The 16,289-nt window shown below is 34.3% G+C and overlaps 1 protein-coding gene across 2 annotated transcripts in view; it reads right to left on the bottom strand.

Annotated features, from left to right (window-relative positions):
- Positions 1–16,289, bottom strand: part of AP1AR (adaptor related protein complex 1 associated regulatory protein) — a 39,606-nt gene that overhangs the window by 12,319 nt on the left and 10,998 nt on the right. For both annotated transcript variants that reach the window (XM_059377334.1, XM_059377342.1), the window contains exons 2-3: positions 4,540–4,588; positions 3,007–3,033 (exon numbers count right to left, since the gene is read on the bottom strand). In XM_059377334.1, the coding sequence (XP_059233317.1) occupies positions 3,007–3,033; positions 4,540–4,588 (76 nt within the window). The remainder of the gene's footprint in view (positions 1–3,006; positions 3,034–4,539; positions 4,589–16,289) is intronic.

The following is a 16,289-nucleotide window of genomic DNA, read 5'->3' as shown; positions in this document are numbered from 1 at the left end:
CAATTAATTGGGGGGCGCCTGGGTGGCTCAATGGGTTAGAGCTTCTGCCTTCGGCTCAAGTCATGATCTCAGGGTCCTAGGATCGAGCCCCACATTGGGCTTTCTACTCAGCAGGGAGCCTGCTTCCTCCTGTCTCTCTACCTGCCTCCCTGCCTACTTGTGATCTCTCTCTCTCTCTCTGTCAAATAAATAAATAAAATCTTTAAAGAAAAAAAAATTAAGAAATGTCCAATAATTGCTGTTTTTTTAAAAAAGATTTATGTATTTACTTATTTATTTATTTGACAGAGAGAGAGAGAGAGAGAGAGTAAGACAAAGAGAAAGAGGAGCGAGTGCACAAGTAGGCAGAGCAGCAGGCAGAGGGAGAAGCAGGCTCTCCACTGAGGAGGGAGCCTGATACAGGGCTCGATTCCAGAACCCTGGGATCCTGACCCGAGCTGAAGGCAGCCACTTAACTGACTGAGTCACTGAAGCACCCCTCTTAATTTTTTCTAACTAATATATATTCTATACCAAATGAACTTCCGGGGTCAGGATAGTATTAGACAAGATATCTTCTATGACTTTATCACTTACAGTTACCCTCATTATTTATAAATTCCATATTTGCAAATTCACCTATGTAACATCAAAATTAATAATCCCCATGCTTTTGTGATCAACAAATGCATATTCCCAGTGGAGGTAGAACATGGTGATGCTCTGCCTTCTCGTTTCAGTTCTCATATTGTCCTCTTTACAGACTATTGAGGACCATATTTTTTGTATGTTTGTGCTTCTTTGTTGGTGATTCCACTATTTAAAATGAACCCCCTGTGTGGTGTTGGAAGTGCTGTCTAATGTTCCTTGTCCCAAGGAGGCTGAAGCAAGCCTTAGGGAGAAAATGAGTGTGTTAGACAGACTTCAGGTATGACTTATAGTGCTGCTGGCCTTGAGTTCAAAGTTAATGAATCAATAATATATATTAAAATAAGTTGTCAAACAGACACATGAAACAAGGTTATTTACTGATTGGTTTATGAAAATATGACTAAAAGCTTACAGGAATCTCTCTATTCCCCCTGAGAGTAATGTTGCAGTTGGTATTCACTAATTCAGCACTTATGGCAACTTTATAGGACATAACTACCATAAATAATGGGAATCAAATTTTTTTTTTACATGGTTATGAAATTACCTATAGTCTTTTTTTTTTTCCTCCAAAGTAAACCGTAACTACTTCCAAGACTGATTCGGATTTATGTATCTTTCTTACACCCTTAAGCTATTTATATGTGATAGTTAAAATATATGGCCAAGTAACAGCAGGAATAAAACTCCAAATGGTAAGGAATAGCACTATAAAATAAGACGATGTTCAATTAAAGCAAACTCAAAATATGACACGAAAGAGGAAAAGACTGGTTAGTAAAAATGAAAGCAAACAAAAAACACCTTAGGAAAATACATGGAACCATAATCTTTTGTTTGTTTGTTTGTTTTTTGTTAAAGGTTTTATTTATTTGATAGACACAGACCACAAGTAGGCAGAGAGGCAGGCAGAGAGGAGAAAGCAGGCTCCCCATTGAGCAGAGAGCCAGGACCCTGGGATCATGACGTGAGCCAAAGGCAGAGACTTTAACCCACTGAGCCCCCCAGTTGCCCCATGGAACCATATTCTTTTAAAAAGCAGTGTGATGCTGGGATGAACCGTAATAAAGACTGAAGGAGCTCTTACATTTAGCACTTCTGAAGTTTAGAAACTTTAAAAATACTATATTAAGTGTTTGCTTATACTAGTTCTAAAAAATACATGGAATTAAAGTAACCTTTGAAATGGGAAAAAAACTAGGTTCAAGGAAACATTAAAATATTTGGCAGAAATTTTACTGGGAAACAAAAGGCCAAGTTTTCCAGTGTGTTCTACCAGATGATAAGAAACATGTACTATTGTTTTTAAAAAGGATTTACACCCAAATTAATTTGGGAAATGCTAAGTTAAGTAGGTTTAAATAATTTTCTTAACAGTTTCTTTAATAGTTCTTAGAAGCTTTAATGTGCTAATTTACATTCTGAGACAAGTATTCTTCCATACACACTGTGGGAAACGCTGGGCTAAAGAATAATTTAAATTTGCTTGATACGTTTTCCTCTTTCATTAGGAAATAAAAGTGATAAAAAGTCAGAGCTTGCAGTGTTCTTCCAGTAGAACTCATTTTGGAGTTGTATAGAGCAGGCCCAATGGGGACTAAGTAACTTGTACAAATTCATACAATTAGTTTAGTTAAGTTGAAACTTAGCTCATAGACTAAAACTCTTCTAACTACAACCAGGGCATCAGAAATACACACTACATTTCATAATTCTAAACCATACTTTCTCCCTATTTTCATATATCTGTACTTGAAATGCATCTTATATTTCAGTTTAGATGAGATGAAATAACATCAACAAAAAGAACCAACAAAAAGAATAACTGTTAAAAAATATAATGACTAAGGTCAGAAAGTGATTGTAGAATGGACATGTATAAATTCCGCCCTGAGAAATCTATGAAAACTATGGTTAAAGAATGTATCTACCCTGGATTGCTGAGGAATTTTACTTACCTAATGTCAAGAGGTTAGAAATAGCTCTTTTTAAAGTTGCTGGAGTTCTACAGCATGCTTTAAAATATATTTTATATATTTATATAATATATATTTTCTATATAAAATATTAAAATCATATTTTAAGTATGTCTACATACACACATTACATATATAGAATACAGGAAACTAATAAATAAAACTATATACATATCATATATATAGCATTATATACGTTATATTAAGAAAATTATGAATTATATACTAATATAAATTAGTAAAAGGACATAGTAAAGGACTAAAAAGACAAAATAAAAACCAAAAGATAAAAATTCTAAAATATAGAGAGTAAAATAAACATTTCAAAAATAATTGCTAGAATTAATGAGATGACTCATGAGAACAAATATGGGTTTTGTACTATTGTGGAAATACTTACTTCATCACTTTCTACTAGATTCTCAAACTGAAAGAATAAGAAAGTAAGTGTTAGAAGGGATATTTGTATAAGGTACATATCTCAGAAAAAACTGTCACTTTTTTTCACCTTTCTATTTTTAGGATATTTGAGTCATGTGCCCCTTTATACATGAGTTCATTTGATATATCCAATAATCCAGTAAGCATATACTATTATTTATGATTTTATGTGGAAAAAAAGGAGAATTACAGCAATTTTCTTCATCAATCAGAAACTTTTTAAAATTTACAAACTAAAACTTTCACCCTTTCACCTGAATTATTTCATATGGGTTTTTTAAACCCACACTACCAGTTTCCATTTGAGCTCCGAACAAATGAAATGTCGTAAGGAGAATTTACTCAAGAAACAGGGACTTCAAAGATACCCAAATAAGAATTTATCTTATAATGTTTATATTTATTCATCTACGCATTCATTTAACTATTTACTGAATATCTACCAGATCGTCGTCACTACTCCCAAATACAGTGTCTTTCTGCATAAAAGAATGTAAACAATTAGATGATGATGTGATAAACAGGAGTATGTCAAATGATTGGATGAAAGTCATTACTACTAAATTATGTTACAAATATATGTACATTTTAAGTATAAATAATTTGCTAAATAACCACTGAAAGAAAAAAGTTTTATTGTTAACATTGTTTTATTACTTAAAGATCAAGAAAACAATGAATTCAAAAGGTTTAGAAAGACAAGAATTTAAAGAGATGGCAAAAATTTTTCAAATCATCTTGAGCTTTTTTTATTTGAGATTAAAAAAAAAACCTAATTTCTGATTTATATGCTTCTTTATTTAATATAGAAGGCAGTAAAGTACAGTGTTCAACCTTTGAAGCCAGGCAGATTGGGACTAGAATTAGGTTCTGCCACGTAAGGGGCTGTGTAACAAAGCCTAACTTCTTCATCACCTGTCTAACTAAGCCTCTGATTCTCATCCCTAAAATGGGATGACTGCCGCCTGTTCAACGCAACTGTATCAAGAATTATGTTGATGACATTTATAACCTATATGGTGAAGCAGGTAATACACAGCAGGAGCTGACTAGATTCTATTATCATATTTTATATACACAGAATAAGCAACTCAGTGACTCAAATCGTAAAGTTGCTTAAAATTAGCTTTCTGCTTTGATCCTGCTACACCTCTCTCCTGGGCAGGCCAACTGTCTATCTCTAGAATCACTGCCTATTGAGTCATTATAACTGCAAGAAGAGTACCCCCTCTCTGAATTGTGTAGAGTGAAAAAGAAAAAAAAAACACACCACTTCTCAAGTAGAAACAGCAATTCTATTGGAAGAACAAACCCTTAATCCACAAACTTTTCTCTATTCACCCCTCCTTTCATCACCCCAATTCCTTCCCTCTTCGCTAGCATCAATAATACTGAAATATATAAAGTCCATACTAAATTTAATGAAAAGAAAAATGTCCCTCCTGTCCTCCTGAAGGTATTTTTATCCAATCAGATTCATGACGCTACTCACCTCTATAGTTAAGTGCTCACCTCTTGAGCATGTTCTAAAATACTTGGATCTGGGAAGAAAAAGAGAAAAACTTTACAAAACTATAATTAATCCCAAAACTGAGCCAATACAGTAGCATAAAAACATTTCCATAAAAACATCTTTGAGAGTTTCAAACTAAGTTATGAGTTTATAAGTATTCAACCAATATTTTCCCACTAATCTTAATATTTACTAAACCTGTAATAATAAATTTGTTGTATTTACTACACAGAACAGAATATAATTAAGTTTTAAAATGTATCTCATTATTTTTACTGCATCAAGGAAAGCATCATGTTAAAATACCAATGTGTTAAATAATGCGTAAGAGTATGTTTCCAATTTTCTTAAACATTTGCAAAACAATAAAAATCTGAAAATATATATGCCAATATGCTAAGAGTGGTTATCTCCAGATGCTGGGATCCCATGTTTATATAAAGCTAGGTGCTTTCTATTCTTTCCATGTCCATACAAATTTTAATCATTCTCTTCCATGCCTATTAGTGAAATTTACATGTAATCAAATGAGAACCTTTGTTATAGCTGCTCCAAAGATATGTATGCACTCTATTAACTATATATCCTCTATTATAGTATGAAAGTTGGTTGTAGGGCAGAAGCACCCAAATTTCTTTTGTACTAGAAGTGCCAGGAGACTATAAGACTTTAACTTAAAATGTGATTCCTGTTATACTGCTTAAATTAATGGAAGGACTTCCATGCTCCGATAGAGATCAAAAGTCACATATGAGGGTTCCTGATGTGTCAGGATCCTTGGACAGAAAGTACCCCCTTAAGAGATCAGAAGAATCCTGGATTAGGACAGTTCAGAATGCTTTGTGAGTTTTATGTGTATATGTTTGTATGGAGGGGCATATAGGTTTACTGAAAGAGAATGTTATATTATCATGATTAAATTTTTATTATTATAAAGAACAGAAAGAACAATGAAATCAAAGGCCCCATTTTTAGTACAATCTTTATTTGCTAACAAATGCAAAACAGTTTTATTGCCCATTAAGAGATCATTAATAAAAAAAGAGGATTCGGCAATGTCATTTCCCAGATTTAATAATTTATAGAACATATCTAGTATTAAAAAAATACCCTTAATTCTCTAAGCATCTAGTTGTCCCATTATTCTATTTTCCCTATTTCTGAGACAAAAACAGAAATGAGTTGAGCTTTTGAATAGCACTGTGTTCTAGCATTTGGATTCATGCTTAAAATACAGTATGCTCTCTCCTATAACCACTACACTCTTTCCTGAGTGAAGAAGTTGTCTCTGATTAATCAATTTTTCCCTCCAGATTTACTGAGTGATATAGCTGGATAATGAAATAAAATTCAGTAATACTAAGTATCTCAGTATAAGCCATCAGTGTGACTTTACTGCTGAAGCAAAACCTAAAGCTGAGTGGTTCATTGTCCAAACCAAAGGAAGTAACTACTGCACTACACTATATTAGATGGCAGAGCACTATGTTCTATTCCAATTATACACAGATACATGACTAAACTTAGAATTCCAAGGTGTTAGCTGTGGTAAATGTCTCACTTTTCTGTCCCTTTTATTAACATCTAACTATAGTGAGGATGATCATGCTCTTGCATGACTGACTTTCTGATTATCTGGCCAATCGAGACCATAGCCAACCCCCAGACCTCATTTGATTGATTCAGGGTTATACAGAAACTGAACAGACAGACAGTATTTTCCTCAGAGCTCTAGGGTGGTGCTAGGAGTTAAGCTTCTGAAAATCTGCAAAGAGAGGACTGAAATCAATCAAATGAATGTTCTGACATTGCTGAAGTCATCCCTAATAATCAGTTACATCCCCAATCTTCCCATGATCGGGCAGTAGATAAGAAACCTAGTATTCTTAAAAGAAATTCTACCTTTTGCCCAAGATTGTTTGATCTAGATTTCCATCTCATAGCCAAAGTCCCGACTAATAAATAAACATGAGTCTATATAATAGAATGGCAAAAGAGCAAATTAGTAGGAAAAAACCTACTAAAACCAAAACAATGAAAATGGAAGATAAACAGAAAAGCAAAATATGTGAAAAAAAATTTAAGCTTTCCTTTTTTAGATAGATTAGATTGTGACCTTATTATTCACAAAGGGCATATATTGGGCTACTAGTATCATAAATGCCAAGATTATATTAATAGATTAAAGTAAATACTCAATTTGGCAAACTCAGAGGCAACATTTTTTATTAGAAGAGCTTTATCCTGGGATTTATCTGAAAGGAAGTCGAGAAATATTGTGATACACATTTTAAAAGTAATTGGAAAGCCAGCTGTTTGAAAGCATTTTAGATTTCACAGAGCTCTCCATTACTTAAGCAGTAAATGAAAGAAATTAAAACTAAAATCTTTTCATATTATTGGATCCTTAAAATCCTAATACATTTGGAATATAACTTTCTCAGTGTTTCCTGTAATAAACTGCCCTGATATTTTGTATTTTCTACCTCACAGTTTTATTCTAAAGTAAGGAGCGATACTCCTGGCAATCCTCCTCTACTTCTGGGTATAGATGAGAATACAAGTGAAAGGTAAGTAGAACAACGGGGGTGGGGGGGTGTAGGGAGTACTTGTTTATTAAATGTGGCCTCAAGCGTTTACATTTTTATTTCATAAATATTTATTGAATACCTAACTAAGTGCCTGGCACAGCTCTAAAGTGCTGGCAATATGACTGTCAATAAAACAGGCAAAGAACCTGCCGCCTTGCAGCTAACGTTCTTGGGAATGAATAACTGTAAGTACATAAATGATCAGGTGGTGAGAAATGCTATGAAAAAATAAATACCTCAGAGTACGCAAAAACAGCAACCAGGAGAGGGAGGTTATTTTACATAGGGTGGTCAGGGCAAGTCTTTCTGTTAAAGAAAAACTGGAACAAAGACTCCTAAGGCTATGACAAAGCCAGCCAGCTAGATAAATGGAGGAAAAGAATTCTGAGCAGAAGAAAGACAAACAAAAGCTCGGAGGCAAAATTGTGCTTGGCATACTCTAAATGAGCAGGGGCCCTGAATGGCTGGAATAGAGGAGAAAGAGATAGGGTCTGGGAAACAGCCAGGGTCTTTGGTCCTTTCTTGGCCATGGAGAGGGTTTTGGAGTTTCTTCTCAGTAGGTGAGAATTCACAAAAGATATTTTGGTCTTTGGCATTCACCTTTTTTTTTTTTTTTTAGCTTTTATTATGAAAATTTTGAAATATACAATAAAGTAGAGAGGAAAGCATCATAAACCTCCTCGTACCCATCACCCTACTTAAAAAATTACCATTTTTCTACTATTACTACAACTCCCTTCTTTTGTTTTGGTAGAGTATCTTAAAGCAAATCCCAGACATGTATGTTATCTTACCCTTACCTCAGTTACTACCTCTATTTGTTAAGAACATTTTTGTCAACCTAACCATATTACCACCTAACAAAATTAAAAATCGAATCTTAACATCCCCTAATAGCCAGTCTATATTTCAACCTCCCTATCTTTTTATAAATGATTTGGTCAAATCAGATTTCCAACAAGGTCTACCTACTGCATTTGCTTGTTAGGCCCCGTCTAAGTCTCTTTTGAAGTCTGTAACAGCCCTCCTTACTGTGCCATAACCTTTCTTCATGCCCCAATTTCTTGGAGAAATTGTGTCATTTGTCCTGTAGAATTCCTTACTTCTTAGGTTTGGCTGACTTTTTTCCTCTTGGTGTTGTTTGCCTCCTCTATTCTCTGTATTTCCTATGTACCGACAATTTGATTTAAATTGAGGGCAGTTTTTTAGGACAAGAACCCTTCCTATGCGGTACCTGCTACTGAACCAAATTATGAGGGATTTTATTTTGTCTGCCTTACTTTTACTGACTCCAAGAATGATTCATAGGTTCAGGTATCGTCAGCCTAATTCATCTATTATAAAGCTTCCCATCAACATTTTACCAAATGGTTTCAGCATCCACTACTAATCACTGCTTAGCTCCATTATTTCATGAGAAGGTACAAAATCATAACTTTAAACCTACCATTCTTTAAGAATTTATTAGCTGTATAAGCATTTCACTGGAAGATCCTAAACAGATGATCTAAGTTTTAAGAGGACAATTAGGAATCTTTTGTAATAGCACAACAGAGAAATGATGGTAGCTTGGATGGATCATCAAGTTGAAGTCCTAAGAAGCAGTTCTGAAGAAAAGACTGACAGAATTTGCTAATGAATTAGTTGTAGGAATGTATGTAAAAAGGAAGAATCTCCTAAGTTTTTGTCCCGAACAACCAGAAGAATGAGAAGATGCCATTTACTGAGATGAAAAAAGCTAGGAAAGGAGAGGCCTGGTGTTTTTAGATGCCTTAAGCTTGACATCCACACATAGTTAGAGTTCTCTAGAACTCTAGATGAGAGTTCGCTATTCAAATTCCAAGCCTAGCACATTATGATAAACATCAGGAAATTCATCTTTGTTTTGTTTTCCTATCTCAAGGAAGGTTTCCTATAAACAAAGAGGCAATGCCAGCAATTTTTCCTCTCCCATACATCTGCTTCATGTTATTACTAATGCATACACATGGCTATTATTTTTAAGAATTTTTCTTCCAATGTCTATATGGAGATATAGACATATAGCTTATTCCTGGGAAAGAGAGGAAGAATGAGTTATTTCCCCAAAAGTGAAATACCAAAAAACAAGAGTTAAAACTATAAAAGCAATATACCATTAATGCACCTGCTATCTTGACAAACTAAATTACCTTAAAGAAACAGAATAGCCTTTGGGTTTTGAGACTTAAACAGAAGTAGTTAACATCTAAAAGAAGCATATGTTAAAGTAGAGGAAATGGAAGTACAGGAAACAGAAACAAATGTTAGCAGAGTTAATCCAAAGCCTGAATGTAGAGGAGTCCCTGGTCCAAGGAACTGATAGGTCTGGCTCCAGTGGTAGGTTGTGCTCCCGGATAACAGGTTATTTGAACTGCCTAACTTTTTCGAAATCTGTACTCACTAAGAGCTTCCACCCCATTATTCTTTACTCACAGTGAAAGAATGTCTTTATCTGAAGATAAAAGTACTATGCAGTTCCTGGACAGTTATATCTCATACTTTTAATTACCAAATATGCCTTCTGGTTTTCTCTGTTTGATCCAATAAAGCTGAGGGCAAGAGCCTGGGACAAGGAGAAATCACCAAGGTGATTGTTCAAACAAAATTGCTGTGTGTTAATGAAACAACAAAGCTAGCCATAGGAAAAAAATCACAGGACTTGTTTTATCCAGGCCTTCCAAGTCCTGTGCAGTAATATTTCATTATAGTACATAGGTCCTAGTTGATAATATTTTCCTCAAAAATGAAGTTTTAGTTGTATATAAATGGCACCATTAAAAAAGAACAGAGGAAAATGAGAGAAAAAAGAAACTGGATCAGTTTAAAACCAGATTCGATATCAACTAATTAAACTACATTTATAACAACATTTGATCAAAGTTAAAAATTAGAAGATAAACAAAATGATTAAAAGTAGTAATCTGGGTGGCTCCGTCAGTTAAGTGGCTGCCTCAGGTCATGATCCCAGTGTCCTGGTATCGAGTACCACATCGGGCTCCCTGCTCAGCAGAGAGCCTGCTTCTGCCTCTCCCCCTGCCTGCTGCTCTGCCTACTTGTACTCTCTCTCTCTCAAATAAATAAAAATAAAATCTTAAAAAAAAAAAAAGTAGCAATGTCTATTCTAAAGGCCTGATTCTTGATTACTGTTACTTGGTTTAGAGAAATAGCACTTTGCTTTCTTCAATTTGAAAAAAAATGCTTTATTGACTTGAAGCTTCCTGGTACACATAATGTTACAAAAACCAAAGTATAACAAGCTATTACTGTAATGGAGATCAAACAGCAATTTACATTTATTCAGTACCTACAACAGGCTATTATAATGTATTATGGACTTAGGGTTTTTTTTTTTTTTAAATGAACTTAGTTTTTATATGTATTTTTATATACATTTCCTCTCCACAATAATTCTATGAGATATTATCATCTTATGGATCTGAACTGTTCAATATGATAGCCATTAGCCAGGTGTGGCTATTGAGCAGTTAAAATGTGGCTAGTCTGAATTAAGAATTCAGTCTGACTTATTTGTGGAGCATAACAAATAGCATGGAGGACAAGGGGATATGGAGAGAAGAAGGGAGTTGAGGGAAATTGGAAGGGGAGGTGAATCATGAGAGACTATGGACTCTGAAAAACAATCTGAGGGTTTTGAAGGGGCGGGGAGTGGGAGGTTGGGGGAACCAGGTGGTGGGTATTAGAGAGAGCACGGATTGCATGGAGCACTGGGTGTGGTACAAAAAACAATGAATAGTCTTATGCTGAAAAAATAAATAAATTAAAAGAAAAAAAAGAATTCAGCCTGAATATTTCAAATAGATACTGGATTTTTGAAGACTTAGTACCAAACAAAAAAAAACCAAACCAAACCAAAACAAAATCAAAAATAAAATGATCTAACTCCAATAACTAAGCTCTTTTCAACATATATCCATGAGCAAACACAAACATCTTTTAGATCTTCCTCAATTCCTCCTCCAAGTTCAACTGATCATATTCTTCAGTTGAAAACACTGATGTGCATGTTCCAATACTGTGTGCAGCTGAGAATCTAAACATATGTTGATTTTATACATAACACTGCTTACAATATATGCTTTTAGCATTCATAAAGCATTTGTTCTATTATTCATAAAAAGTTCTTCACTAAATATTAGGAGTAAATAAACCTGCTGACACTTAAAATTATAAGAAAATCAGGTCTAATACTTTCATTAACTTCTTAAGAATCTAAAAATAAAGAATAGCCATCCTACTTTTGTAGACCTATTGTTAGCATATAAATGGGTCATGTTGTACAAAGTTCCCTAATGTCACTAAAAAATTTGAAGTAAATCAGTAGAAAACAATTTAAGATTTTTCATTATGCAAATATAACTGCTTAAAAATAAAAATAGGCAGCTAAAAACCATATTATCTGCTTTCATATTTGTAACCCTTGACTAAAGCTACTGAATCTCAAAGAATCTTAATTTGATTCATTTATAATAACAAAACTCCAAGAGAGAACTCCCAAGCTTATACAGACCAGAGATTTTTGGAGGAATGAATGTTGGAAGTATCAGAGAAAACAACATGAGAAAATGGCAACAGTAAATCTAGGAATGGCATCCATTCCTACCTTGGGAAAAAATCAATTATTAAGTTATTATTACTGACAGGAAACTGAAGTACACCTCTGAGAGCTGAAATAAGAAAAGGAAAAAAAGTGAGTCCCTGAAATAGACACAATACACAAAAATACCTCCAATAATACATATTTAGTTCTAACAGCTGTTTCAATAATCTGCCATTCTTTTTTTTTTAATTTTTTATTTTTTATAAACATATATTTTTATCCCCAGGGGTACAGGTCTGTGAATCACCAGGTTTACACACTTCACAGCACTCACCAAAGCACATACCCTCCCCAATGTCCATAATCCCACCCCCTTCTCCCAAACCCCCTCCCCCCAGCAACCCTCAGTTTGTTTTGTGAGATTAAGAGTCACTTATGGTTTGCCTCCCTCCCAATGCCATCTTGTTTCAATAATCTGCCATTCTTATACTTTGGCATGTAACAGTCACCTTCTTAAAAAATGAAGATTTCTGAGCTCCCCATCAGGTTGATTTCCAGAGCCTAGGTATTATATTCTGTTCTACTCATCTATTTATCTAGCCTTGGACCATTCAACAGGGTTTTGGTTATTAGGACATAACTGATAAGGCAAGTTGCCTTCCTCAAAACTTGCAGGCTATTTTTGGTTTCTTTGTTCTTTCATAAAATTTGTTGGAATCAGTTTGTTAAGTTCAGTGCAACTGCTGGAATTGCACTCAATTCTCATCTTTCTATCCATAAACATGTCACTATCCTCCATCTGTTTTTTGTTTTTAAATGCTATTTTGATTTCACACATCTACTACTGACTACTTCCTAGTTTATTTTTCACTGCTAACATGGAAAATAATTTTTAAAATATGTATTATTTGTTGCTAGAATATAGGAATACAATAAAATTTTAGTGTAAATATTAGACAGCATTCACATTAACAGATAGGGAAAAATATCTGACAACACCAGGTGTTAGGAAGTAGAACAATGTAAACCACTGTTGGTAAAAGTATAAGCTGGTAAAATTACTTTGAAAAGTTTGATATTTTCCATTAAGTTTGAAGATATATGTCAGCTATGACAAAGCTATTCCATTCCTGGGTATAGGTACCTAAAGAATCTCTCATACACACATACAAAGAGTCATTTATAAGAATGTTAACTGAAGTAGTAATAGCAAAAAAACCTCAAGATAATCTACATGCTCATCAACAAGAGAATGGATAAATTAATGATAGCCTATTTATACAATGACATACTACACAGGAACATAAATGAATGAATGAACCAGAACTGCATGTATGAAAGTGGAAATTCTGAATAAATACTCCAGGTAAAATCAATACCCTCAGTCAAAGAACTAATCCATCAATGTTTACTATATTCAGAATGACTACAGGGGAATAAAAACACCACTTTTCCCTTCAAGCTGGGAGTAAACTTAGGTCCACATAAGAAGCTGCTCCTCCAAGTGTCAGGAACCATGTGACTCCTAGAGAAATGAGTAGAGATAAATGCTTAAAGAATAAGGGAATACATGAATAAAGTTTGCAATTAAATTTGAGTCTAGGTACTATAGTGGAGTCAGTGAGAGAAATTGATAGATTAAAAAACATTTAGAACATGAAAATCATCTGGATGGGGAATGGATTGGAAAAATGGTATGATGGAGAGGAGATCAGAATCTTAATAGGGACATAATATGAAAGCAGGAGTCAAGAATGTGTGAGAGGAAAGAAAAAAAATATGGCAAATCCAAGGTATGAGACTTAAATGCCAGGGGTGAAAATAAAGAACTAAGTGATATGAGAAGCTAGAAGAGTCCGCTAGGAATACACAGTATCACAAAAAGTAAAGCTTAACTGTAAAGAAAATGATTAAAGTCACAACATGTGTGCATTTAATTTTTATGAATTCAGCCATAAGCCTTGAAGGTAAAGGGGAAGTTTGAAATAATGTGGGCAACAATCCACTGTTCTATTTAAGATCATATATCTTCAGCTGTATAATTATGGTGAAAACTGAGCTGCTGAAAAAAAGTGGCTCCAAAAACAATGACTTAAAGAAAATAGTAGGTTATTTTTCTTCTCCCATAACAGTCTAGAACTCCCCAAAGTCATCTATGGACATTCATTTGTACATAATACTTATATCCCTTATGTCTCTAAACAAAGTTTCTGTATATTTATTCTACTACTGCCAAAAAAGTGAAAGTGGACTCAAACATGTAAAGGATATTAAAGAGGGAGAAAAGATAAGCTAACATACTCTGAATGATGGTGGCACATAAAAAACAGACAAGTGGGACACCTGGGTGGCTCAGTTGCTTAAACTTTGGACTCTTGATTTCAACTCAGGTCATGATCTTCAGAGCTGTGGGATCAAGGTCTGCGATAGCCCCACACTCAGCAGGGAATCTGTTTGAGCTTCTCTGTCCATCTCCCTCTCCCCTCCCCACTGAGGGCTCGCTCTCTTTCTCTAATAAATAAATCTTTTAAAAGAATTTGGGAGAGTTTAAAAGTAAATGTATTACACAAATGAAGATTCTTGTATAGATCTTTATCAATGTTATCAAAAGCAGATATCAACACAATCTTTTATTAATAAATCAGTCTCATAAAGAGTAGACCAAAAGTGCAGTTTTTTATGCTACTACATGTTATTTTGCAGAGCAGATACTCTTTTACACCAAAGTGACTTAACTAAAAGATAACTGAAAATTTTTCACAAATCCTACATTGGCATTGTTCCTTTTTTTCATACACTTCTATATGTTAGAATAAAATAGCAAAGTCTTTCCCTACATCTTCTGTTTAACATTATAAATAAATAATGAAGAACCATGGTAAATTGTTTCAAAGTAGATTAAAAATTAAAAGCTTCCCAAGACTTTTTCTTCTGAACAGAAGATTGGAAAGGTAACAAATCAGTTGTCTCTCAGACTATTACAATAAAGATGATAGACACATCATTTTTCAATTATTATCAAATGCTTCAATGAAGGTTTAAGAATTCAAATCTCAAGGGATGATCCATCAATAGATTTTCCAGGTTGGGATAGTGTCAACATAGGTGATTTTTTTTAATTTAAAGATTTTATTTGACAGAGAGAGCATGTACAAGCAGGGGGAGAAGCAGACAGAGAGAAGCAGGCTCCTTGTTGAGCAGAGAACCTAATGCAGGACTCAATCTCAAGACCTTGGAATCATGACCTAAGCCACAGACAGATGCTTAACTGATTTTAAAATAAAGTAATAATATTTACTGTTTATTAAGTCCCTCATTAATGAGGGCAAATTTAGGAAGAATGGATGTTCAGAAAATTTATTTTATGCCTTGGAAAGGAAAGACGACAACTCTTTCTGTTACACATGTTTAAGACAGAAAACATGGGTTAAAAAGGTCACTGTCTTTTTTTTTTTTTAATTTTTAATGGCAATAGTTAACCTAGTGTTATTTTAATTTCAGGTATACAATATAGTTATTAAACAATTCCATACATCGCCCAGTGCCCATTAGGATAAGTAACCTTAGGAATCCCCACCACCTAGGTCACCCATACCCCCACACCTCCCCTCTGGTAACCATGTTTGTTCTCTATAGTTAAAAGAGTCTGTTTCTTGCTTTGTCTTTTTTCCCCCTTTGCTTGTTTTTTATATTCCACATGAGTGAAATCTTACGGCATATGCCTTTCTCGGACTGCCTTATTTCAATTACCATTATACTCTATAATCCCACACATATTGTTGCAAATAGAAAAATTACATTCTTTTATATGGCTGAATATATACACCACATCTTCTTTATCCATTCATCTATAGATGGACACTTGCACTGTTTCCACGACTTTGCTATAGTAAATAATGTTGCTATAAACATAGGGGCGCATATATCTCTTTGAATTAAGTGTTATTTGTTCTAGTTCTGTGAAAAAAGCTGTTGGTCTTTTAATAGTGATGGCATTAAATGTGTAAATTGCTTTGGGTAGTAAAGCATTTTAACGATATTTGTTCTTCTAATCCATGAGCATAGAATATCTTTCCATTTCTTTGGTTCTTTTTTTTTAAATTTTTAAAATTATTTATTTTTCATAAACATATATTTTATCTCCAGGGGTACAGGTCTGTGAATCGTCAGGTTTACACACTTCACAGCACTCACCATAGCACATACCCTCCCCAATGTCCATAGCCCCACCCTCCTTTTCAACCCCCCTCCCCCCCAGCAACCCTCAGTTTGTTTTGTGAGATTAAGAGTCACTTATGGTTTGTCTCCATCCCGATCCCATCTGGTTTCATTTATTCTCCTACCCCCTTAACCCGCCATGTTGCATCTCCACTTCTCATATCAGGGAGATCATATGATAGTTGTCTTTCTCTGACTTATTTCGCTAAGCATGATACCCTCTAGTTCCATCCACGTTGTCACAAATGGCAAGATTTCGTTTCTTTTGATGGCTGCATAGTATTCCATTGTGTATATATACCACATCTTCTTTATCCATTCATCTTCTTCTTGAATTTCTT

The sequence above is a fragment of the Mustela nigripes genome, chromosome 1 (genome assembly GCF_022355385.1).
Source record: "Mustela nigripes isolate SB6536 chromosome 1, MUSNIG.SB6536, whole genome shotgun sequence".
Taxonomy (NCBI): domain Eukaryota; kingdom Metazoa; phylum Chordata; class Mammalia; order Carnivora; family Mustelidae; genus Mustela; species Mustela nigripes.
This window is presented reverse-complemented; position numbering and strand designations above follow the sequence as displayed.